Source organism: Microtus oregoni, unplaced genomic scaffold, assembly GCF_018167655.1.
Source record: "Microtus oregoni isolate MIOR12 unplaced genomic scaffold, Mior012 000101F_ref0000407, whole genome shotgun sequence".
Taxonomy (NCBI): Eukaryota; Metazoa; Chordata; class Mammalia; order Rodentia; family Cricetidae; genus Microtus; species Microtus oregoni.
In genome coordinates this window covers 493,700-519,906 of record NW_024544715.1, presented here as the reverse complement: position 1 = coordinate 519,906, position 26,207 = coordinate 493,700, and the positions used below count along the sequence as shown (strand labels likewise).

Below are 26,207 nucleotides of genomic sequence, written 5' to 3'. Positions count from 1 at the left end.
TGCATGTGGTGCACAGATATGCATGCAGGCAAAACACTCATGCACAGAAAATTAAGTAACATTATGCATGATGACTTATGAAATGCCATTTGTATAGCTATTATAGTTCTATTAACAATGAAACATTCAGGCTTTCTTTTTAATAACGTTATAAAACATATTAGGGACATAGAGTGTTTCCTAATGTCTATTCTATAAAAAATTACTTAAAATTATACAAGTACAGTACATACAATTTTGGATGGAGCTGAGATGTTTGGATCAATTGCTAATCTTTGAAATTTTCTACTGCTTCAAGCTAGTACTGAAATCTTTGCGCTTTAAAGAACATTGTGTGGGTGTAGTGGTGTGCACCTGTCATCTCTGAACTTGGAAGCTTGAATTTGTGTTAGTTCCAGACTAAGCTGGGCTCCGAGATGAATTCAAGGCCAGCCTGGGCTATAGAGTGAGACCCTGTTTCAATAACTACAAAAAGTCAAAACTCTAAACCATGAAATGGTTATTTCACAAACACAATGCCTGTTAAAATCAAAATTGCCCACTTGATAAATAACCTAGTCTCTGTGTATGTTCAAATGCCATGGTGGTAAACTGATCTTGCATTTGGTAAGGAAGTTGTGCTAACTGATGATTTTAGCAACTGAACTGTCCAGAGCGCATTGCGTGATCTAGTCAGGCTTGACTGACATGATTGGTGGCATTTCCAATCTCTGAGAGGAGTATGGTTGCCCACCCTCGCAGTGCTACACGGGAGGCAGGAATCCTGACTTACTTCCCGTTGTAGATGATATAATGGCTTTCCCCCTTTGCTTATTTCCGCCCCACCATACGCCTGCTTGGTGATGTGTCCATCACGGCCTGTTCCATCCATACGTCAGTTCCTCTGCCTCTATCAGCAAATCTCCACCAAGGTGACTATGCCCAATGAAAAGATCTTCGTCAGTGTTACAACTTGGGATGTATCATTGACCTATAATGGGCACTGGTTAAGGATTCCATGGAACGTGTATGACAGTCCCTACATCAAGAACTAGTTCAGGGTGTTGGTAGTGCACAGTTGAGAAACCTTCTCCTTGAATAGTATCTTTCTTTGTTCCGGATCTCATAAGTGAATGGTTTGAGGCGCAACTGTTTTGGGTCTTCAGCAAAGTGCCCACAACACATTTCTATCACTGTTTCTAACTTTTTTATCTATTCATACTTCAATCTGTGTATTGCCCCCCACCCCCAACACACATGCACACATAGGGAAAACATCTAAAATTATTTCTACAAAGAACTGCGTGTGATTGGATAAGTAATAGGCATCACTATTCCAGCGTGAGAAGCAAGGAATTCTGATAGCTTTAGGCCAAGGAGGTAATGCAGCCAAAGTCTTAAGGGTCTGAGATGCCAAAGTAAAGAGCTTTGCCTTCATTCACCATTGAGGAGACTCAGCAGTTTGTATAGATTATGAGGAGGCTGCAAAGATGTGAGAACCGAAGTCGGTAACAACTGGAGACCACTCATGACCAAAAAGGAGTCCAGTGCACAAGTGTAAGAAGTGTTTGGCCTAAGAAACAGCAAACATTGTTCTTTCTTTGCCAGGAAGATAAAATGCTGTAGGAAAACGTAATGGATGCTGCTCAGTCAGTAAAAGGGGCCTCCAGTCATGCCAATGTCGGGGGGGGGTTAGCTGCAAGGACTTATTGGGCACCAGGTTCCTGAAAGCTTTATGAGTGCTACATTATCTTTCCAACCCTTTTGTGGCATCTCTGTTACAGATGTGGGGACTGGAGGCCTAGCAGCACACATCAAGAACCTCAGATTTAAACCTGGTAGAGAATCTGCGAGACGTGTTGTAGTTTTAATGTTAAGTGCTTCCTATAGGCTCATGTGTTCAAATAATTGGTCCCCAGCTGGTGGCACTGTTTGGGGAGATTGTGGGACATTTAGGATGTACACCCTTGTTGGAGACAGTAGCTCACTTGAGGTGAGACCTAAGGCTTTAGAAGCTGGACTAACTTCCTGTTTCTTCTTTGCTTCCTGACTGTGGATGTTAAGTGACCAGCTGCCTCCTGCCACCATGCTTTCTTCGCCATGATAGGCTGGAGCACCACATTGAACTATGAGCCAAAACAAACCCTTCCTGCCTTAGGTTGCTTCCTGTGGGGTAGTTTGGCATAGAAGTAAGAGAAGTGACTGCTACAGGTAATCCAAAGAGGGGAGTGGTTAGGCATGGGAAAAAAGGCTGGAAAAGGTAAAAAGTCAGGAATAGCCACCAGCAGCTATTGCAGTAAGGAGACAGAAGTCAGAGGTACATAAAAAAAAAAAATGACACTGGGGGAGGGGCGAAGGCTTGAGATTTTGAGACCTTAAAGAATAGACGTTTTTAAAACCGCAGATTAAGGAAAAATTAAAAAGTGACTCTGATAAGCGTGTCAACGGTTAGAGGCTCTGTCTCTGAAAGGTGTCATACATCCTGAGAGAATGATAGTGAAAATTACTTTCTACAAAAAGGAAACTGTGAATTTTAATAGAAATAAAGGAATTCAAGCCTGCATAAAAAGTCAGAGTAATTTATGCCCGGCCTCAGGCAGAATTACCATAAACCATCCAAGATAGATGTATTTTTTTTTCTGAGAGAAATGACTTTCAGAAAAAGGAAGGCTTTCCATAATTTCCTCTGGTAAGTCATTGTTGATTTTTAATAATTCCACTGTCAAGAAGCGATTCCTCATATCGTATCCAACCCATGATCCCACAGCGTCCATCCAGTTCTGCATTAGTGTTATCAAGAGTGCTGGATGGCTTCCCGTGTGAACTGTGGATGTGCTTAGCTACAATTACACCCCACTTCAAGCTTTAGCCTGGAAGCTAAATACAGTCTCTCTGAATTTTTTAAACATGGTTGGTCTGCATAAGGAAAACTGCCTTTAATTCCTTATGGCTTTTTCTTGTCATGCAATGGCCAGGGTAAATACAAGAGAACTCTCAGGGAGAAGCTGACTGAAGTCCAGACTTCTGTAGCTCATGAGGATGTGTGAGTGGAAGGAGAAATATTACAGCTGCAACCTGCACTAGGTCTTCTTGATATGATGGACCTTACCATGGAGAGGAAAAATTGAAACATATTTCGTAATCTCATACAAAGTATGGCATTCATATTGAGTTCATGGGTGTGTAGGAATACCATTTCATACTCCACTGGGAGAGTGGAAATACTCAGATTGTGACGGAGCCATCTTTTCCTATTTTTCTCTTTGGAGTATGTGAGGTGTAAACATGTGTGTCTGCACACAGCCCTGTAGAGACCAGAGGAGGACACCAAGTGTCCATGCCATTACACTCCACCTAGACCAGAGGAGGACGCCAAGTGTCCCCTCCACTCCACCTAGACCAGAGGAGGACACCAAGTGTCCCCTCCAGTTGCTGTGCCCACATTGTGCTGAGTTTACAGGAACCGTGCAATGACTGGCCTTTTATGTAGATCTGGAGATCCGAACTCGAGTCCTCATGCCAGCACAGTAAGCACATATACCCACTGGGCCATTTCTCCAGTGCCCTGAACTTTGAAAGCACCACAAGAACTAAATTCACCTTTGGATTACTGAACATTTTCAGAGGCCAAGCATCTTTAGAGAAAGAAGTACCAACAGTGGAAGTCAATGGATAAAATGTCACAGGTCATACTTTAAGTAGAATTCACAGACATAAATGAATTCATCTTGATTGGTTCTGTTAATTGATTATAGTGTTTATGTAACTAGCAGGCACGTTGCCTTCTCTTCAATTCATGTGAACACTACTGGAGCAGAGAAAGTACCAAACCCAACTTCCCCATTCTTTCTCAATGATGTACATCATGATGGACATGATGTTACTCTTTGACATAATCTGAGATACAATTGCAGCAAAAGCTGACTCAGCATGGAAATTGAAACCCACAGTTCTCCATGTGTTGGTACTTGGAGAATTCACTTGAACAACGATTCTGCATGGTCAATGACCTTGCCAAGATGTAAGACAACTGCCAGGACACAGACCAGAGAAAGGTTGTGAAGGTTTCCTGAGGAGAGAGCTTTAGGAGAAGGCACAAGGAGGCTGGAAGATGAAAGTGTTCAATGTCTAGAAAAACAGGCTCAAAACGCCCTTTCAGATGGGACATCATGAGCAAAACGCAGTGCTCAGGACTACGCATCCACCTGACACTTTACGAAAATATGCATATTCTCTCACATTGAGTCACAGTGGTGTTCAATGTGGTCAATGTTGGTGTTTCAGGAACATACATTCCACAAGTGTGATTCTCGATATCATCAGCTTTAAATGCTGGACAGTAGAATTAACACAGTTACCAGTGTTCAAACTTGGAAAGTAAATTCTCTTAGAGGTCAGAAGCAAGTGCCAGAAAGATGATAACTGCCTTGCAACATGGCCACCAGGCAATTCCCAGAACCCCAGACACACAACCACAGGTACATTATTCGTAGTCTCTGAAAATGAATTCAGAGACATATTCCTTGACTATGATGTCTAGCTTGGTTCTCCACGAAAACCTTTGACTATGAACAAAAATAGGAGGAATCTTTAAAAAAAAAAAACCTCCAAAATTGGAAAAAAGAGAGTGTTGGCCTAACTTAGTGAAATATCACTGAAGCTGACATTAACTTATAACGTATACACAACATTTACGACATGAAGTTCTGTGAGAACTCCCACTGCTGACCAAGAGTGGAACTGAGCATGGAAGTGGGAGTTTGCATCCACCCCGGCTGCCTCTAAGACATGCACACATTCAGGACAGTTTGGGGTCAACTTACCTCTCGATCCAGACCAGCTGCCACAGTGATGATATCCCCAGTCTCATTGTTGATTGTAAACATATTGGGTGATGGGGTGCTGGGAGCCTGCGACAGGATCCTATACCTCAGCATTCCATTCAGGGCATTGGGGTCGTCTGCATCAATAGCAGTGACTGTCATCACGTAAGTCCCTAGAGGTGAACAGAACAGGTCATCCTTCACTCCAGGGAGCCTAAAATCAGGCATCCTTACTATGTTGCCTGTCTTGTTCCCACTTTTCCACATGCAACAAAAATGTTTAAATCCTTCAAAGAAAAATATTTTTTAAAATAATCAAACATGGCAGTGCAGAAGTCAGTTGGTAGAATATCTGTCATGGAAGCATAAGGGCAAGGGTTCTAGGAGGTATATGCTTGTAATTCTAGTGCTATGGGGATGGACACGGGCAATTCCTGGGACTCACTACACATCCAAGCCAGCCTAGTCTAACTGGTGCCAATGAGAGACCCTGACCGAAAAAAAGGTAAAATGGGCTTTTCTTGAAGAGTGACACCCACTGGCCTGGCATGCATGTGCATCCCCAAACCCATACATGTCATCATAACAACCACAAACTAGATGCAAAAAGGAATTAAGAAATACACATGTTTATAGACTCAATTCTTCCCATACCTAGAAAACGAATCTAGTCTATGATTCCCAAAGGGCTCATGGTCAACTTTAATTTACATAGATGCAACGAACAAGAAATAGAGATACTATTTGCAAAACTATTTTATGGCCACCCATTCCTCTCTCTGGTTCCACAGAGCTTGCTGGGGGTAGTTCTCCCCAGTGGCCAGGTCATTTTCTGAGGGGAAGCTATGTGACAGGAAGAGCCCATTCCACTGCCCCAGGCCAGAAGGAAGCACGCTAGGCCGTACTGCTCTGCTACGCTGAGTAGACACTCAGCATTGCGCACCGTTATTTTTCTTAAGATTCGAGGAAGACTGTAACTGGCCTGGGGACTTTAACCCACTGAATATTTTAAAAACTAAATATGGAAATCAGATTATCCAAGCAGGCACTAAGAGAACCCAGTCACTTTTAGACTAGTTTGTTTTGTGAGAACTATTTAGAACAGAATGAAAAAATGTTCTGTCTCTGTCTTCTAGGAAACAGAGAGTCAGGGCTTACTTTAGGAATGTAGGGAATTCACCCCAGAATTGGTCATGGCTTAGCTGTATTATTCAAATATCTTTTCAAAACTCATTCTTTCCAACAAGATATTCTGTCTGATTAAGCAGCATGTCCACACCTTCCTTAGTTTAGAAACTTTATTTCATAGATTTCAATTGACTGGCTTTCCCTTTCTTTCCCCTGCTAGACTGAAGCTCCTGCAGGGCAAGGGAGCTTCCAACCACAGGAAGTATACCCCGGAAATTCAAAACTGCCTGCAAGGGAGCTTCCAACCACAGGAAGTACACCCCGGAAATTCAAGACTGCCTGCAAGGGAGCTTCTAACCACAGGAAGTGCACCCTGAGTTGTTTTTCCTTACAGTGATCACTCAGAGACTTCCATTCATGGGATGTTTAACCAGAAACTCATGATTGGATGTGAATAGGTATAGCTTGAATGGCTTATTTCATATAACAAGACTTGTAATGGAGTGGATTAGCTAAAGTCTGAAATAACCAAACAGGAAAATGATACTTAAAAATAAAACTTCTGTAGTCAAAATGTCCAAAGCTTATTTATATTGTAGGATATTTCCATGAGATACATTTTATTTACTTACTTATATGTTTATCTGTGTGTGTGCGCGCATATGCGCGCGTTGTTGTGTGTGTGTGTGTGTGTGTGTGTGTGCCCATCACAATATGCATGTAGAGCTCAGAAGACAACTTCCAGGAGTCTGTTCTCTCTTCCCACCAAGTGAGTCCTAAGGATTGAACTGAAGCCCTCAGGCTTAGCTCGTGCCTTCAATGACTGAGCCATCTCGCCAGCTGCACAAGATCCATTTTAGTAAGGCTCGGTCTGATTCTTAGGCCTTCGTTATACTGTTGTTTAAAATGTGTGAGTCTGGAGGATACCTTGTCTGAAAATGAGTCTGAAGGAGCCACAGAGGGCAGAGTCCCCTCTATGCCTCTCTCTGCCCTCCAGCTGCTCCCCACACCTACATCTCTTTATCTTGGAGGATATAGATAACACTTGGACCTACAGTCTAAGGCAGAGTTGTTTCTTCCCACAAATTAGCTGATGCCTTAGGAACCTGCAGACATTGATGGGAAGGCCAAGGTACAAGTGCATAGGTATCTTTAAATGGTGGTATTTTAGAAAACAGAATAATTAAATCTCTCAAAACACCAAATCTGCCCACAAAGGCTGGCAAAACATTTATTTTTTTTCATTCCTTTACAGACTGAGTGCTTGGGTCTGCTAGGCTTTCAGACTAAATAGGCCTCTCTGGCCTGGCTAATTTGTGATTGATGTCCTTAGTTTTCAGTACAAGACTCTGAAATGTCAACCATGTCACAATGGCAAGAGGCTTTCGGCAAGGGCTGCCTCAAGGCCAGGCCACTTTCCTTATGATAGCTGAAGGAGGGTTGTGGAGGATATGGGGCAGGGCACTCTAGAAGTAAATACCCAGTGTGTCAAGCTGTCACCACCCCTGCCTTGCTTGTGGTTTCACTGCCTGGTAACAGGCACCAAGTAGCTTTTTCTGATCCTCTGTCCCCTCTGAGGAAATCTGTACTCTGTACATCGAAAGTCTCTCTCAAGTGACTCTCGCTATGCCAACTACAAAGCAAAGAAAGGCTACTATAGATTCTGTAGGTTCTTGTTTTCAAACAAGGTAGAAATCACAAGGGATGAAGAGATGTTTAGCTGTTTTCCCTCTTCAGTTTTCCCCTTAGTTGCTTCCATTTGCTTCAAAAGCACCATGAATGACAGATAATATTAAAAGATAGATACATTCTTTTTCTTACTGTTATCACAGATTCAGTTACAAATATTTTTCTCTCTGAGGAAATATTTGGTAGATCAGTTTAGCCTTGAGCTCAACATATAGCTGAGGATAACCCTGAATTCATGCTCCTACTGCTTCCACCTCTCAACTGCATGAATTGTTGGTGTCATCCACCATGCCAAGACCCAGTTCTTATTCAGTGATAAGAGATCCAACCCAGGTCTTTGTGCTTGCTCAGCAAGTATTTTACCAGCTGGGCTATCATACTACACTTCTTTAACTCATGATCTATTACTGTCCTAACTTACCTGGCTTTGATCCTTCTGGAACAGACCCATTCCAAACTTGGTGTAGGAATTCAGGTCTGTTATCATTCATGTCAATGACATTGATGACAATGTCAATGGGGTTCTCCACTTGGTTGCCATTGATGTCCACTGCATGTGCCCTCAACTGCAAAAGCAACCAGAGGACAGAGCCACTTAAAGATCTGTCTGGGAGATGACCCAACATGTGGTCACCATGCTTCCGCAGCAGCAAGAACATCCTGAGGACAGACATGCATGGTTCCCCTCCCAAGAGCTGTCCCAACTCTGATATGAGCAGAGTCCAGTAGCAGAAAGCCACCCATCCTTTAGGTGAGGACTCATGCTGAGTATGCAGCTTTTAGTTGATTCCCAGAGAGAGAGCTAGAAGACCGAAAACCAGAGCATGGTGATTGCCCCATGGCTCTCAGTGGACAGAGCCCAGGTTCAAAGCCAGCTGTGTCCAGATCGAAAATATCTATTTGTTAAGTACAGTACTGTTGTTAAATGACACCTTTTTAAAAAAATAAATTGTAAGGTTATTGAGAGTAATGAAGAAGGTACGTGTGTATAAGACATTCCTCACCACAGTCCTAGAGGATAGTATCAATGTTTCTCTGAGAAATCTTGTTGTTCTTCACCATAAACAAATACAATCACTCCGCTACTCTGGCCTGAATATCTTCTTAATCTTCTAGAAAACAATGGTTGCATCTTTTTCAAAGGCTATCCACTGTACTATTTCTTTCCAAGTGGGATGTTTTCACTCTTTCCTTATGACCTCCAATGCTGCAGGCTACTTTAGGGTATGTCCTTATCCAGTTAAAGCAGCATCAAGACATCCTTTTGATTTCTAGATTACTAAAGACATAACACAATGTAAATTTTATTACTGTTTTTCAATCCTTTTGAAGATATTTTCTTCTTGATTTATTTAACACAATATATTCCATTAACAGATTCTTAATACTGAAATTTAATTATAGTTATGTAAAATAATGAATTCCAATTACTCTAAATACTTGCAATTCTGTAATTAATTCTATTTTGCTGGTGTTGCTTTGAATGCATACATAGCAAGCATTTGAGAAACAATTTGCTTGGGTCTCGGCTGAATATATTTATTTGCTGAATTTTCACCACAGGATCTTAGATGATGAGAAGTCAAGCAGGAAAACACTGGAGTGTTTGCTCCTATGTTGATCATCACCAATAAAGACTACCCTAACTAGAGTATTAAATCCTACCTCAATCCAGCTATGCAGTCTTTGTCAAAGACTTCCAAGTATTATTTCCATTTTTGTATGTCAGAACAAAATAAAAAATTATTATCTGTTGTTCTCTCATGAATTTTAAAACAATAATATTGTAAATAATCAAGGTAATGATTGAGTTCTGAGTCACAGAACTCAAAACGTATTCAACTTTCCCTAGGCTTGTCTCTTTAGTTCAAGGGGAATCTAGTGTAACTGTAAGACACCAGCAATTTTAAAGTTTTCTTCCGGTGCATGAATTTAAAAGTTATTGATGAGAAAATTCAGAATCAAGTAGCATCATGCATGGGGGAAGGCTTAATGACCACTGGAGACGGCAATGCAAAAATGGTGTTGGTTAACAGGCTGGGCAAAGCCAAACCGTGTCAAGATCCTAACTCTCTCTGTTAAAATCATTCCGTGGAGGCTAAACATTTGAAATACAAGAAGCAAAGGTGATAGACAAAACCTGAGATGATGAGTAGCTCAGGTTCAGGAGGGCCCTGATCAACATTCCTGGAAAGCTACAATTTACGTCATACATGTACTTAAATGAACTTCATGATGCAAACAAATATGAAGTAACTGATGCCTATGAAGAAATAATAAAAGAGAGAAAATATAGGAAGACTAGGCATGGACACCCTATTGAAAAAAAGCTCTTCATAAGAGAAAAAAATAATAAGAGGCAGTCTGAAAGGAGATTCACCATGAATTACAAACAGGTTTGCTGTGATTATAGCACTAGACACCTAAAAATCTGTGGTCTGAATGTTTACATACTGCTGCTCTGATCCTGTCCATCCAAACCTGTTCGAGTGGGTTCTCTCAGCCATTTATTTATAGGAAGGCAAGTACTGGCATGTCAAAAGTGATGGTGTCTCAGGCCATTTCCCTGTGTTTGATGTTATTTTGGTATGACTTGTTTCATAGCATACATCGATTTCATAAACATGCTTATTAAAGGAAGCAGAAAGCCTGCAGATCCATTTCTGGTGTTAAACCTCAGTGTTGAAACCATGGGAGTGTCCCGAGGCAATGGAAAACCACACATACACACATTTTGAAGAGCAGCCACAGACTCAGTAGCTGGCTGAAAGCTTACGTGAAACCGGGCTATCAGCTCGCGATCCAGAGGCTTGGTGACTGACAGCTGCCCTGAGATGGGGTTGATAATGAAGATGCCCGTAGGAGGCTGGTCGGCTCCTGGCCCAGTGACACTGTACCTCAGGGACAGGTTTTTATCTCTATCAGACCTGATCTGGGGATCAAGAAAACGATCACGTAAGCAGAAAACAATAGCACGTTTGTTACGGGACACACCACTCTTCAGATCCTTGCTTCACCCCCACCCCCACCCACACCCATGTATCAGTGACCTTTCCCTTCCTCTGCTTTCTTTTCTTTTTCCCTTCCTCTCACCCCCCCCTCCACTTCTCTCTGTGTGTTGTACGTGTCATGCATACATACATGTGGGCCTTTTCTGGATTTGACCTCCACCTTGTTCTTTGAGGCAGGGTCTCTCTGTGAATCTGGAGTTCACTGATTTGTGTGGACAGCCTAGCCAGCAAGCCTTAAGGGTTCTTGCTTCTGATTCCCCAGCCCTGAAGTTACAGGTCGGATCTGAACTCATGTCCTTGTGCCGTCTTCCAATTCTATTCTTTGCTTCTTGGTGGTGGGCTTAAGAAGTGATATTACCTATCCCCAGAAAGACTTGGGGTAACCCTTTCATCTAAATAAGCACTAGCTGGGAGTTGTAAAAAATGCCAAAACTTAGCAGTGTCGACTTTTAGACAAAATTGCCATGATAAAATATTTACAATACAGTAATAATTGTCTAATTTAATAAAAATCATATTGTTTTCACATATTAGAGATGGTAAGAAATAATAATTGTTTAGTCACAGCTTGAAAGAACCTTATGTGGGACTCTGTTACTGGGGACATCAGATTTCTTTGCTTCCATTGCACTAACTCAGTGCAAGAAAAGCTTCTTATGTTGTTTTCAGGTGGTACTGAAGGCTGCAATTCTCTTTTCTAAGAAAGCATCTTGGGGAGGTTCTTTGGGTATATTTGATACTCCTAATAAAAGGACATCCTGTCAGAGCAGAGCAGGTTAGAGAAATGGAAAATGAAAGAGAGGTAGAGACAGAGAAAGGGCAGGGTGAGCAATAATAAATGTGGATCTTTATGTATTAGGGAAGGAAAATTAATCCAGCCATTTGATCTAGAGATATTTCTTAACTTAGGGCATAATTCTGTTCTTCAGTCATATTTTATGAGTGTTGATAAAAAGCACTTCTATTTGGGGTTATGCTCATTGCTAAATTGAACTATATAATAGACATTAGGATAGGACATACAACACAAATAAGTGACTTATTTAAAAAGCTCACAGCTTCTTATGTATGTGTTGGAGTACTAAAATAATCATAGAAACATTTGCATCTTAATAAATGGGAATATGATGATTCAATATTATTGTACTTTCAAGTAAATAATACCCTGTTGACTTTACTTATTTTTCTCATGTCTGACAGTATGCCGTGGAAGTAACTGCAGAACTCTCACAGAACTCTCCTTCTCAGATTTGAAAGGCTCGAGTTTTGCACCACCCCGGGGATTCTGTTAATGGTACCAGAGATCATTTTTTCCCTTAAAAAAACCCTGCAAGTGCACTTGGTGCTGACAGTTTTAGCAATGATTGCCCTTTATTTCTTTTCTCCTCTGTCCTAAACTATCTTCAGAGGGCAGAGATCAACATGAAATGTCCTGGATAAGACTATGTTTTCAATAGTGAGAGCTGGAAGGGGAGGGATGGGGTGGTGTTGGGGTTCACGGGTTCACAAAAGCCCTATCATTCAGTGCCCAGGACCTAGGAGAGTTGTGTGTATAAATAATCCAAGAGATAACAAAGGAAAGCGAAGGAGGCTTCTTACGAATTCCACTTCCACTCAGATACAACTGTATTTCTACATGCCATAAACCATCTCTAATGTCTCCTAGCCACAAAATAATTAAAATGACAGCTCCTCACTCCTTACCCTGACAAGCTCTTGAGGAAATGGTCCTCTGGAGTTTTCTGGTAAATTGATTGGCGGGATGACCCAGTCTCTCTTCTGCCTTTGTAGGGAACCACTGTGCTTGGCGAGTTGTCTAGGGAATACTATTTCTTCAATTTCATGTGGGTCCTTTGCATTAAACGGCAAGAAAACATTCCTGAGGACTAGGAAGATCATTCATTCTCTACGATCAAATCAACATTACTGGATACCTATGTGCGGAGGAACCACAGTGATTTATGCAAAAAAGTAATCTCAGGAGGCTCTTTCCTCGCTCCTGTTCAGTAACTGCAAATGCTGTGGTGCATATGGGCTGCACCAGTCACTGTGAACTGAATTAGAAACAAATTATTAGATAGTCCAGTTGAGTAAACTACTTGCCGTTTCCATAAACCATCTTTGAGAGTAGTTAATATTAAACAAAGTTTAATAGCGCCCTTTTATATATTTCTCATTAGTTTAGACCACAGTTCAGGTAACGCTCCCACTGTACATTAAACTCACATCTCGAGGTGCCGAGATATAATTTGAATTCCAAGAGAAGTTTAATATATACTGCTAAAGAATGTCTCAAATATTTATGACCCTATTAAATCCCACAGAATTAATGCTGTAATTATTCTAAACCTATGTCAGCTGTGATGGATGCAGTAAATGACCCACTTTGCACACTAGGCATTAATCTCTGCTATGTGTCAACATTTTCTTCTGTTTCTCGCGACGTCTGTGGACATTTTAGCCATTAGCCCTTCCTGTCTCTGTGCAAACATCCAAGACAGGTTGCTAGAGCACAGAGCGCCAACAACAGACGCATCTTTTCACCCCATTAGGTACCAGCCTCCTACTTTATATATCACTCAAGTGGCCTGAGTCCTAGCAACAGTCAATGACTTCATACATTGTATTCTGCATGATCTGAAGCCTTAACTCTAGTATAAGAGAAAAGCAAAATATTTTTCTAGTATATTCATTCTTGTCTGAATGAATGCATTCACAAATAATATCAGGATGGCCTGTGTTCTTATCTGTGACTGTAGTATACAAAACATAATGCCTAGAGTTCAAAGTCATGGCCTTCAACATATATGGGTGTGCCCCTGAATCTTTGTTTGAATAAACTCAAAGAACCTGGTATTTATAAACGGCATAGGATTTCTGAAATCATTACTCTGTCTCACGTAACATTCTTATGTGGGTATTTGTACAGAGTAAGTGCCCAATAAACATTTACTGAGCCCAGCAGTTCTCTGTGGAAACCCACTTCCTTTATTCCACCCCGGCTCACAACTGCTTCGGCAAGAGGGAGTATAACGCCCCTCTAAAGCTTTCTAAAGCAGCAGGGTGAATATTTCATGCTCCTCCAATTTGTTCATGAGCTAGGACAATACTCAACCCTGTCTCCAGAAACACTTTCCTGTCCATACTGTACATCCGCACCCGCTACCTCATAAGCTGGACAGATGACATCTCCCAGAGATGTCGTTATTTTGTGGTCATACTTAACAGCTTGTAAAGCATCTCAGAAATGTAACAGAACGTACTTCTGATCTGAATTCAATTATAAATCTCAAAATATAAACAAACCTCTCCAAGGCAATTTCTGGTTGCTTGAAAAATACTTAGGTTATCACGTTAGAAACACAACCAAGTACTGATAAAGAGACCGAGGTTGATAAAAATGGAAATACTGGCCATCCATTTATATGGTAAGAATTAAAGCGATAGTCTGTCAGAATGATGAATCTTGTTGCTAAGCATCAGCCGCAAAGCTGTGTCTGTGACCATACCTTCGCAGGCTCTTCAGTTAGGGTTGGCTCCAGGCTGAGGTTTACGGCTACCTGCCACTTCTCCTGGGTCTCTTGGTCTTGGGCGTATATCAGGAACTTCGCCTGCTCTGCAGTGAGAGGAAAGCTTCTCACAGCATACACCGTGCCATCCTCATCGACCTTGAAATCCGCTGGCTCGCTGCTTTCATACTGAACTTTCCTTTTCCGATTGCAGTTGCTGAATTTCACTGGAAAAAGTACACATGTCGGGTTACTCCACCAAGGCGAGCACAGCTAAGGCCGTAACATGTATTGGGTTTGGTTAAATGACAATGCGGCCCTTTGAAAACACAGAGGCCGTCTGCATATGGTGTGTGTGCACGAGTTCCCATGCATCTGCGTGTCACTTGCCCAATACGCATAGATACAAAGACCTGAGCTCAAGTTCCAATGCCATTCTCCAGGAGACAGCTTGGAATTTGAGGTATCATCTCTTATCTGCCAATTTGGCTAGGCTGGAAGGCCAGTGAGCCCCAGGCATCTCCTGCCACTGCCTCCTAGGGCCTAGAATGATGAACATAATCATCACTCCCAGCATTTGTACATGCCTTCTGGAGATTGTGCTTGGGTGATTATGGTTTCACAGAATGCACATCATTAGCTGAGCCATCTCCAAAACATTAGGAAGTTTATCTTCGTACCACAGACCAAGGTTAGTTCTCTCTAACTCCAGGTTATGCATATGAGAATTATGCCAAGTTCAACCAACAGGAGGGAGAATAGAGTCCCAAAGAAAACAGCTACATTCACACTGAGGTCCTCAATGTGTACAGACTTTCTTTCTATGTCTTTTGCAAGCACGAGAGTGCAACTGCGGACAGAGCAAGCATGTTTGGGCAAGAATTTACAATCTAGAGATAATGTAAAATAAGCAGGAGGGTATGCTGAGGCTTCATGAAAAGAAGGTAATAGGCCACTTACATGTCAGAGACTTGAGCATCCTTGGAGTTTGGTACCCTGAACCAAACCTCCCCTCAGAGAAGGAGGCATAGTTGAACCACATATGGTGAGCTGGTGCCCTGCATCTCCTTGTTTAAGCTTCCCTTCCACCTCACCATTCTTAGACACTGGGCCATCAGGTACATCTGCTTTCAACCTTGACCCCCTTGTGCTAACGTTGCTTCCTGCCTTCTAATGAGCTCCCATCATCCCTCATTGCCAGCTGTGAATGGTTTTTATCTTCATATACCAACCAGAATTCTATCACCAGCTGCCCAGATGAACTGTACACTCAACTAGAAATGCATCTCACACCTGGGAGCCTCAGCTGCCAGTTACACTGCTCACTTCCGGGTCTGGGACCTTAGTGTGGTATTACTCTTGGACAAATACTCGAAGGAAGGAAATTCTGGGCATCTTCATCGATACCCATAATGTGTTGTAGAATCCCAGGAACTCATACTAGTGAAAGGTGAAAACTGATAATTCCTATTCCTCAGGGAGATTATGTACTTTTGTTTTCTAACTATAAATTTTTACCAAATGGGAACAAACATGCATCTTGAAAATGTTTAAATAAGAAAAATCAATGTCTTAGAATGGGCACGATCAAAACAGTTTCAGGATGCCATCCATGCCAGACATAATTGGGTTGTATCCATGTCAGTCACAACTGGGCTGGCTCAAGCATTAGGCAAAGTCAGCACTTCGTACATTCAGTGCCAACAAGCCTGCATCTCAACAGATAAGGAAAGTTAGAGTCTACATTTCCAAAGAGAACTGGGCGTGTTCAAGCCACACTGGAACAATCTCTGAGGAAGCCCACTTCCTTTGCAGCCCACCTTCCTTCGTTCTGAAGAAACATTCCATAGGGATGACAAGTGAAGTCATGGCATAAAAAACAGCTTCCATTTCCCAAATAATTGATGCTGCTGTCTGGTTGTGATGATATACGATGCCATGTTGGCAAGTGATAAATACGTCCAAAGTACAGGGTGCACGTACAGTCAACTTTCATGTTTCTCAAGGATACAACTGAAAGCTTTTTTATTTGTTATCCATATTATGTTCTTAGAGACAGGGTCTCCCACAGCTCAGGCTATCCTCTACTGAATTACGTAGGCTACAGCGACCCTAAATTCTTGATTTTCTGGCCTCTGCCTCCTGAGTGCTGGGATTCCAGTTTACTAAGCCCTTTGTCTCACACACAAACGGATACCTGTTCTTTCAGTTCCGTTCACATCGATTCACTGAGACAAGCAAAGACTACAGCCAAGTTCCATACCTGTTCATTTTCCCTACTAACCATTAAATACGCGATAGAAGCAATCAAATATTTTACCTACAGGAGATAAAACTTTTCATATAATGCCGTATAAACCGCCCTTCAAATTTCAGTCACTGAAAGTGAAAATAAAAGTTGTAGCTGCAACTAAACTACGTCAAAGTACAAGTAAATATATCTCTAAAGATGCCTAGCTACCTCAATCTTTCATTTAACTTAAAATATTTTCTGGAGAATAACGACATTTACCTTCTTTGTAAATTAAAAACAACCACAGAAACACTAAAATTTTTTTGGAACTTTGCTGAGAAGTCAAAATGATAGACTTACTCTATCTTTTATTAACAGAAGTTACTTTTTGATGCATAAAAAGGAATCCATGATACTCAGCTGTCCCAGAGATGTTATCTAGTCTTCTCTGCATTTTGTCGTATGTCAGCATTGCCGCATGCACCCTCCCAGGCCACAACTGGATGCTTGCACCTGTGCCCTGTATGGTCTTCTCCCAGCGACAGCTCACCCAACACTAAGAAAGGGCTAACTTTACTATGTCTTCACAAGTGACCTGTGACACTAGTCATACAGTGTTTACCATTTCTTTATAGGTAATCTGGGGCACTAGTCAAACACACATCATGCCTTCACCGGTAGCCTGGGACACTAGTCATGCATGTGTTTATCATGCCTTCACATGTAACCTGTGACACTAGTAATTCATGCATCTATCACACTGATTTTAACTCTCCTAACTTCTTTTTTAATATTTGTTCTTAGTTTTTAAGAGGTATGTGTCTGTGAGTGTCCACACTGAATTCTTAAAGCAAATTTTAGACAAAAGTTGTATTAACCCTGTGCCCATTATAGCAATCATTTTAATAAGTACTCTTTATTTCTTATGTGACTATGCATTTTCCTCTTAAGAAGACACTATCTTTTTAGTTCCTTGGTTTTTGATTTTCTGTGACACCTATCAGTAATGATGAAAGTACAAATAAGTGTCCATAAATATCTATGTATATTGATATATATATATATATATATATATATATATATATATACCATAATATATCTATCAATACCCTACCACTTAAGAAAAGTAGAAGAAGAAAAGAAAGAAAGAGTACTGGAAATGTAGAGAATTTCTAAAGTATACACAGCTGGCTATATCACAAACCCACAACACAATCAATGATGTATGCCAAACCCAAGTCCTTCAAAGGAGCTGCAGTAAGTGTTCATATTTAAGTTTCTGGCAGGGATAATTTGAACTAATTATTTGTTGATGGTGAAGAACTGTGAGGAAGAGTTAAAGGGGGAGCTGGCTCAAGGGTTTATTATGTCAGCATAAGGACGTGGGCTTGGGTTTGGGGCACCAACATAACGTACTGAGCACAGAGCTACATACCTGTAATCCTTGTGCCATGGAGTAGAGGGAGGAGAATCCCTGGAGCTCACTGGCTAGCAGCCAATCCAGCTGCAAGTCTGAGCTCCAGCCTCAGTGGCAGATATGCCTTAAAATAAAGGGTGGAAAGTGACCGAGGGAGAAATCTGACCCTTGGCCTTCACTTGCCTGTGTACAAACCCCAAACCACATGAAGATGGACACTCATACACGACATATACATGAACAGTGAACTTCTATGCGAGACTCATTATTTCTGCTCTGCAGATGAAGAAGGGAGTCCCAGCCTTGCCATGCACCTAGGACTCCAGCCATTTCCCGGCAAAGTGTAAGAGAACCAGACTAGTTAACTCACTGAAACCTAAAGAGTCAGTCAACAACACAATAAATACCGAAGGAAAAAATAATGCCAAATTTACAGCTCCAAGAGTGCCATGGCAAACAGTGTTTTAAAAAGTAATTCTTAACTCAGAGTATTGCCCCCAGGGTCCTAGAGAGACAAGATTTGGAGGGGAAAGAGCGTTGGCAGATGGGGAAGAATGTGGGCAGTCAAGGAAGAAAACAGTGGTGCTTTTTTTTTTCCCTTCAAAGTGTCAATGAATATTCTTAGAGTAAGAAGAGGTTGTTCTCCGAGAATCTGATACTGGAAAGAATGATTTAGAGGGTTTAAAGGACAATAATTTAAGGAAAGCCAGTTAGTTTTTCCAGTCCCTGCCTCTAATTTATAATTCTTGTGAATTGACTTAATAGACATTATTAGCTTTTTTTTCTTTTTGAGTTTTAAAACAAATGCTGATTTTTATTCAATCAAATATTAAATAAGGACAACTTCTGGTTATCATTTAGGTTTGTTGATCTACTTCTTTGTACTGGGAACTGAACCCAGGGCATCAGGCACTGTTAAGCACATACTGTATCATGGAGCTGTATTTCCACCCCCATTCAGATATAAAGGGATTGTATCCCTGTGGGGCTGGGTAGATGATTTAGTGCATGTCACACAAGCATGAGACTCTGACTGTGATACCCAGCTAGTGCTTGTAACCCAGTGCTTAGGGGATGGAGACAGCAGGATCCCTGACTCACTCACTGACTGGTCAGCCAGTCTAACCCCATTGTCAAGATTCAGATCAATGAAGAAGCCCTTTCCCAAAAAAGTAAAGGTGGGGGAGGGAGGGGAAGAGAAGGGGGAGGAGAGAGAGAGAGAGAGAGAGAGAGAGAGAGAGAGAGAGATCTGATGTTGAATTGTTGAATTTGAATTCTGGTATATTTATACACATGAGTTTGTCAAATACGCACACATAAAAACACATGAATAAACCAATACGAACAGATCTATATACCACATATAAAATGTTCCATACAATTTGTTTAAAACATGCATTATGTCACATAATTTTGTGAATTAAATCAGTACAAAAAATTATCACTTTAATAAAAAATAACGAGCAAGTGTTTCAATGGAAAAAATTCCTTTCCAGTAAATGTCAGTTCAGCCTCTGGCTCACTATGTTTAGCAGTGTTAGCTACCTTGTATTATCTTAAATCTTACAAATTAAAATATCTCCTCATTTCTGGGGAAATGTGTGATTTTCATTTGTTGCCACCTAGTCAATGTTCCCTGCCTGCTGTCATCTTTGCCATGGGCCTGGATGCAGCCAGGGAGATTTCCTCCAGCTTGACAATGTGCTAGGACCACAAAGTAAAATTTAAACAAGATGACTGTATTTATACAGAAACTTTATCATTAAAATTAGAAAAGTTCCAGGCTTGATGGCATATGTCTTTAATCTCAGCACTCAGACGGCAGAGGCAGGCAGATCTTTACTTTCTGTGAGGCAGAGCCCAGCCTGGTTTACATAGTAAGCTCTCAGAAAGTTAGAGCTACATAGAGACAGCTTGTCAAAGAACAAAACAAAACAAAGTAGAAACGTAGGAACTATGGTACTTATGTGTATAATTATAGATAATACACTCTTTGGGGGGCTAAAACAAAGATAAGAACCAGAGAAAAATCATTTCAAAGGAGATAATAGCCTAGAGATATGGTTTAATTATTAAAGTTAGTATTAAAATTTAGCTTTGAGGAGGAAGGGAATAAGGCAAATGTTATACACCTTGACTCTTGCAAAACATAGATGTATATATATATACGTACACACACACACACACACACACACACACACACACACACACACACACACTTAGTCCTCTGGAGCTACCTTGCTCTTTTCGTAAAACATTATTCTTATGAATAGTAGATAGAAAAAATAATGAACAAAAATTTTAACTTACGTTTTCAAAACATGAAGCAGTTTTACCATATTTCATTATGCCAACTTTCAGAAAATGTGATGCAAAATTTATCTTACTCTTTAGGAATGAAAGATTCTTACATATTTGGGACATATATCAAAACCTACTGAACTTACAGTGAACCCTACTGTAAGCTAACGTGGCACTGTTCGCTTGCCAGTGATAAAGAAGGTGTGACCCTGACATGGGTGTTACTAGTGGGGGACACTGTGAGTAACCCTGACGCGGGTGTTACTAGTGGGGGACACTGTGAGTAACCCTGACACGGGTGTTACTAGTGGGGGGCACTGTGGGTGACCCTGACATGGGTGTTAATAGTGGGAACACTGTGGGCGACCCTGACACGGGTGTTACTAGTGGGGGACACTGTGGGCAACCCTGACATGAATGTTACTAGTGGGGGACACTTGGGGAAACCCAGATATGTATGTACGTCTATAAATCCTGCTGTATGTCAGCATGAAACTGGTAGGAAAGTTTTATTTTTATTATTTTTAATTACATGCATGCATTTCTATGGGGGAGGGGGAATTATGCACTGGTGGGGGGTAACTATGGAGGTTAGAGGCATCAATATCCCCAGTACTGTAGTTACAGGTGGTTGTAAGCAAAGCAGTGTGGGTTCTGTGATCTGAATGAGGTCTGCCAGAACAGGAAGCTCTTGTCACTGCCGAGCTATCTTGCTAGCCTCCCAGTTTACTTATTTTTAGCAAAACCTTTCTTATAGACGATGGCCTAACCTTCCACATTGTAAGATACATGCCAGGCAAGGACAGTTGTGAAAGTCCCCAGAACCTTCTCAGCACTGCAGTGAAGTTTGTCGGTCTGGCGTCACTAAGAGCTAGACAATATAACTGATCAGTAAATTTTATAATACCAAGTTACTGTTCGATGAAAGCCACAGCAATTCATCATACAAATGGAATAAAATTAATTCTATTCTTTTAGTACTAATCAGGGGATTTGACTTGAAAACTTTTTTCTGATCACTCTGCCACCCATATATTAAAATATTAATCTTACTTAATTGCTCAGACAAAACTCGAAACTGTGGGGTTGAAGCATGAGGAAAGTAAGTGTGTCAGTGCATTTATTTAGGGAAATGAACGTGTGAGTTCGGGACCAAGGATTAGGCAAACTTAAAAGCCTGCACACTGTTGGCTGCGTGTGGCTGTACACATTCTAACACTATGCAGGAATACGTACTTAGAGCGCTGTGCAGTTTTCATACATAACAGGGAGTTACTGCGTTCTAGCCTACATAAAACTTTGTAAACATGATTAATAGAAAATTAAACACTGGGGAAATAATTATTTTAAAGTATGTTTTTTTTTTCTCCTCAAGCCATACCTCTTGTTAATGGTAACCATAAAGCCATAATATCCATATAAAGCATGAACAGGAAACCACAGATTGTACGTATTAAATGTATTAGCAGTTAATCGTCTCACATAAACGCAAATAGAAATGCCTGAATACTCACATGCGGTTTACAGTTTCTGGACCAGAAAAACATCACATCAAATTTAGAAGCAATTATAAGAAAATATTCTAACATATTTTCATGCTTAAATATGCTTGTTGCATTTTTACTAGTTTTTTATTTTTTAATTTAATTGCCACTTTTGAAGGCCTGTTAGGAAAGCAAGGCATTGACTCCAGGTGAAGGCTATAACAGTTCCTCAAACAAGGGCAATAACATTCAAATTCCATTATTTTATGAATAGTTAAGGATTTGACTTGAAAGCTTTTCCTGACATCTCCACCACCTCGATCTCAAAGTGTTAGTTAATTTCACTGAGGTGCTCAGACAAAGCCAGCTGTGCTGCGCGTGCCCTGCATGGGTGGAGAACACCATCCATTAATGGACTACGTGGCTGTGACTGGAGACCTGAGACTGAGGAAGAGTGGGGGCAGGCCTCACAGCTCTGCTTGCAGTGTTTGAACATACAGCTGGCAAGGCAGACGGCTTCCCAAAGCACAGGTCTCCTCGTAAATCCCAAACGCTTGTCACAAACTCTTCTTACCGCCCTGGGGCTTTCCAAAAGGTTAATTTGAGATTTTTTTTTTCTTTACAGTACAGGAGCACTCCTAGAATCTATCAGTCCTCGGCACAGATGCATCCAGGATGAGGTAAGTGGGAGATGCTTTAGGAATGACCATGAATAGTCTGCTGGAAAGGCTCGTCACATTTTCCTTAAACATAAAACTATGTAAAGAAAAATAAGACATGGAATTTAGACAATACATTAATTAATACACATGAATCTTCCAATGAAATCCCCCCTCAAGATAGGGTTTCTCCATGTACAAAATATTGGATGTCCTGGCCTTAAACTCACAGACCTCTACCTGTCTCTGACTCTTGAGTGCTGTGACTAAAGGCATGTGCCACCACTGCCTGGACAGGAAATAGTTTATATAAAGAAAATCCTTAAACGATACTGGGAACTTGGACCCATGGAAATACCCTATTAATAATAACAAGCCTCATGACTGAAATATCAAGTCATTCTTTGCCAGCAAGGAAATCAGCGAAAGAAGCTGGTGCTGACAGAAGATAGTACAGTAGTTGATTTTTTTCTCCCACTGTCCAGAAGCCCTGTCCTGTCACAGGCCACAAAATACGAGTTTATTCAACTCCACATTTCCTCTTTTCTCACTCTGGCAAAGGCAACACCAGTGTTCCTTACGGTTTTTGAAGAATTTTCCCAGAGGATTGCAGAACACCGAGAGAAGCATTACCTCAGACGCTCACGGCTATCGTTCCTTCTCTTGGGTTTAATAATTTCTCCCTGGGATTTAAAGTATAACGCCACCTAAGAACCACAAGTCAACTTGATCTTCTTCTGAAAGCTGGATTTCGGCTTCAGAACTATGTGCTCTCCGTATGTAATGTGTTTTACAGGCCTTAGCAGTTTTCAATTAAGTTCATTCAGGTGCTCCGAATGCTGGGCAACTTAGCTACATTTTCAAGTGAATGACTCTCCTTCCTCAAATCTCCAAAGAATAGCATTTAAACACACCGTTAGCGGCGGTGGTGGTAATCTTCTAGGGAAACTTGTTCATTTTGCTGTATATCAGTTTTAGGGTACACCCAAGTCTCTATCTCTGCATAAAGTGCAACCACATAGTTTCCCATTTTCTTATAAATTGATATGGAAATAAAATTAATGTGCAAACTTTTATGCCCAAGAGATTTTAATGAGACTAATTGCCAGTCTTAAAATACAGTAAGCAGGAAGGCAGGAAACCAAATTGACTGAGGGAGAAATGGGAGGGATAAGGAATTGAAATGAAACAAACAAAAGATTCTGAAAGCTGAAACAATCATGAGACGATGAAACTCATGGGTCTTGTTTTAGAACTGAGGGGACTATATGAACACATTTAAAGTAATTTAAGTTGAAATAGTAACAGAAGCACATTGATCCTAAAGAAATAATCAGGATAACTTGAAGGATTTGTGGGGAAAGTAAGAACGCTTGTTTCCCCCTCCACCAGCTACTTTTGTAGTTGGAGGGTAGGAGATGTTAGAGGCATGCACTGCAATTGACCCATACAGGCCCCTCCTTAAAACACAGCTGAGTGCCTGGATAGAGAGCCCCACCAGGAAAGGCTGCCACTGCAAGCAAGACAGTCTGAATTTGAATCCCTAAAAACCACCTAAAGGTCAGCTGTGGCAGTGGGAGCCTAGTGCTAGGCTCTCCAAATCCCAGAGCTCAGTGGCCAGTGCATCTGATCAATAGAGAACTTCAGCATTTAAGAGAACCTGATATTAAAAATAGGGTAGGAAGAAATACAGGAAGACACCTGACATGGACCTCTGACCCCCAAGCACATCTACATCAATGTACATATGAACCCACATAATAAAAATGTAAGTTTTCGGCGGTCCCCACAAGCCAGCAAGCCTCCAGGCTGCACCTCCGCCCACCACCCACTTGGTTCTGCCCCACCAAGATTCACTCTGCTGCCCAATACCACACACCTGAATATCCTCCCTTTGGCCAGTCCTTCCCTACAACCAGAGAAGACCAAAGGACACCAGTTGGAAAAACAGGTGAGTGACTTGCATTCCACTTGGACCACCCTAAAGTCCAGACTCTAACTATACCCAGGTCTCATCCTGTGTTCCTTTCCATTCCATCTGAGCACCAGAAAGGCAGTCTGGCATTGCCCCCACCTCTGGTGGCACTCCACTGCTTTGGTGCAGTCCCCACCAGACAGTAAACAGACTCCCGAACACCCTCTATAAGGCCAGACATCCCTGCAACTCCAGTAGACTACACAGACACAGGTGCAAACCACACTTCTTGGAAGAACAGGCCACACAAGTTGGAAAGAACAATTGAGTAAATGATAGTGTAAGGATACATTCAACAACCAAAAAAACAATATGGCACAACCAGAACCCAGTGGTCCAATAACAGCAAGACATGAACATTCAAATGTAGCTGAAACACAAGAAAATAAACAACAAAAGTTATACAGATGATAGAAGCTCTTAAAGATGAAATGAAAAATTCCCTTAAAGGAATGAAGGAAAACACAAACAAAAAATTGGAAGAAATCAATAAATTCCTTAGAGAAAGCCAAGAAAAAAAATCAAACAGGAGACGGAAACGATTCAAGACTTAAAAATTGAAATAAAACAATAAAAAAAAACAAGGAAATTCGAGAAATGGAAAATCTGGGGAAGTGAACAGGAACGAGTGATGTAAGCATCACCAGTAGAATGCAAGAGATGGAAGAGAGAATCCCAAGCATTGAAGATACGATATAGGATATAGATCATCAGTCAAAGAAAATGTTAAGTCCTATAAATTCCTAATATGAAACAATCAGGAAATCTGGGACACCATGAAAAGACCAAACCTAAAAATAATAAAAATATGAAAAAATAGAATTCTAGCTCAAAGACACAGAAAACATATTCAACACAATCATAGAAGAAAACTTTCCCAACCTAAAGAAGGACATACCTATAAAGGAACAAAAAGTTTAAAGAACACCAAATAGGCTGGACCCCCCCCCCCACAAAAAGAAGTCCCCTTGCCATGTAATAATCAAAACACTAACCATACAGACTAAAGAAAGAATTTTAAGAGCTGCAAAGGAAGAAGGCCAAGTAACATGGGGGCAGACCTATTAGAATTACATCTGATGTCTCAATAAAGACTTTGAAAGCAAGAAAGTCCTGGACAGACATTTTACAGACACTAAAGGACCAGAGATGCAAGCACAGATACCCAGCAAAATGTTCAATTACCATTGAAGGAGAAAAGAAGATATTCTATGAGAAAATCAGATTTAAACAATACCTATCCACAAATTCAGAGCTACACAAAGTACTAGAAGGAAAACTCCAACTCAAGGAATTGAGCTACACTCATGAAAACACAGCCAATAGATAATCTCACAAAAGCAAAATGCAAAGAAGGGAAACACATCACCATTACCAAACTCAAAATAAAAATTAATGGGAAATAGCAGTCATTGGTTATAAATATCTCTTAATATCAAAGAACTCCATTTACCAATAAAAGACACAAGCTAACAGAATGGATAAGAAAACAGGATCCTTCTGTTGCATATAAGAAACACACCTCAACTTCAAAGACAGACACTGCCTCAGAGTAAAGAATTGGGAAAAGATTTTCCAATCAAACGGATCTAAGAAACAAGCTGGTGTAGCTAATTTAATATCTAAGAAAATATACTTCAAAATAAAATTAATCAAAAGAGATGTAGGACATTTCATATTCAAAGGAAAAATCCAGCAAGATGAAGTCTCAGTTCTGAACATCTATGCCCCTAATACAAGGACGGCCATTCTGTAAAAGAAATATTACTAAAGCTTAAATAAATCACACATTAATAGTGGGAACCTTAAACCCCCCACTGTCACCACTAGATAGGTTGGCCAGACAGAAACTTCACAGAGAAACAAAGGAACTAACAGATGGACTTAATTAGGCACCTACAAAACATTTAACCCAAACACACACACAAAAATATACCTTCTTCTCAGAACCTCAGGTAACCTTCTCTAAAATTGACCATGTATTCAGTCATAAAGCAAA

The 26,207-nt window shown here is 40.9% G+C and overlaps 1 protein-coding gene across 1 annotated transcript in view; it reads right to left on the bottom strand.

Moving 5' to 3' along the window:
• Positions 1–26,207, bottom strand: part of LOC121443161 (cadherin-2) — a 227,134-nt gene that overhangs the window by 45,099 nt on the left and 155,828 nt on the right. Inside the window, exons 3-7 of the mRNA XM_041644837.1 lie at positions 14,140–14,366; positions 12,335–12,481; positions 10,396–10,551; positions 8,041–8,185; positions 4,803–4,975 (exon numbers count right to left, since the gene is read on the bottom strand). Of these exons, the coding sequence (XP_041500771.1) occupies positions 4,803–4,975; positions 8,041–8,185; positions 10,396–10,551; positions 12,335–12,481; positions 14,140–14,366 (848 nt within the window). The remainder of the gene's footprint in view (positions 1–4,802; positions 4,976–8,040; positions 8,186–10,395; positions 10,552–12,334; positions 12,482–14,139; positions 14,367–26,207) is intronic.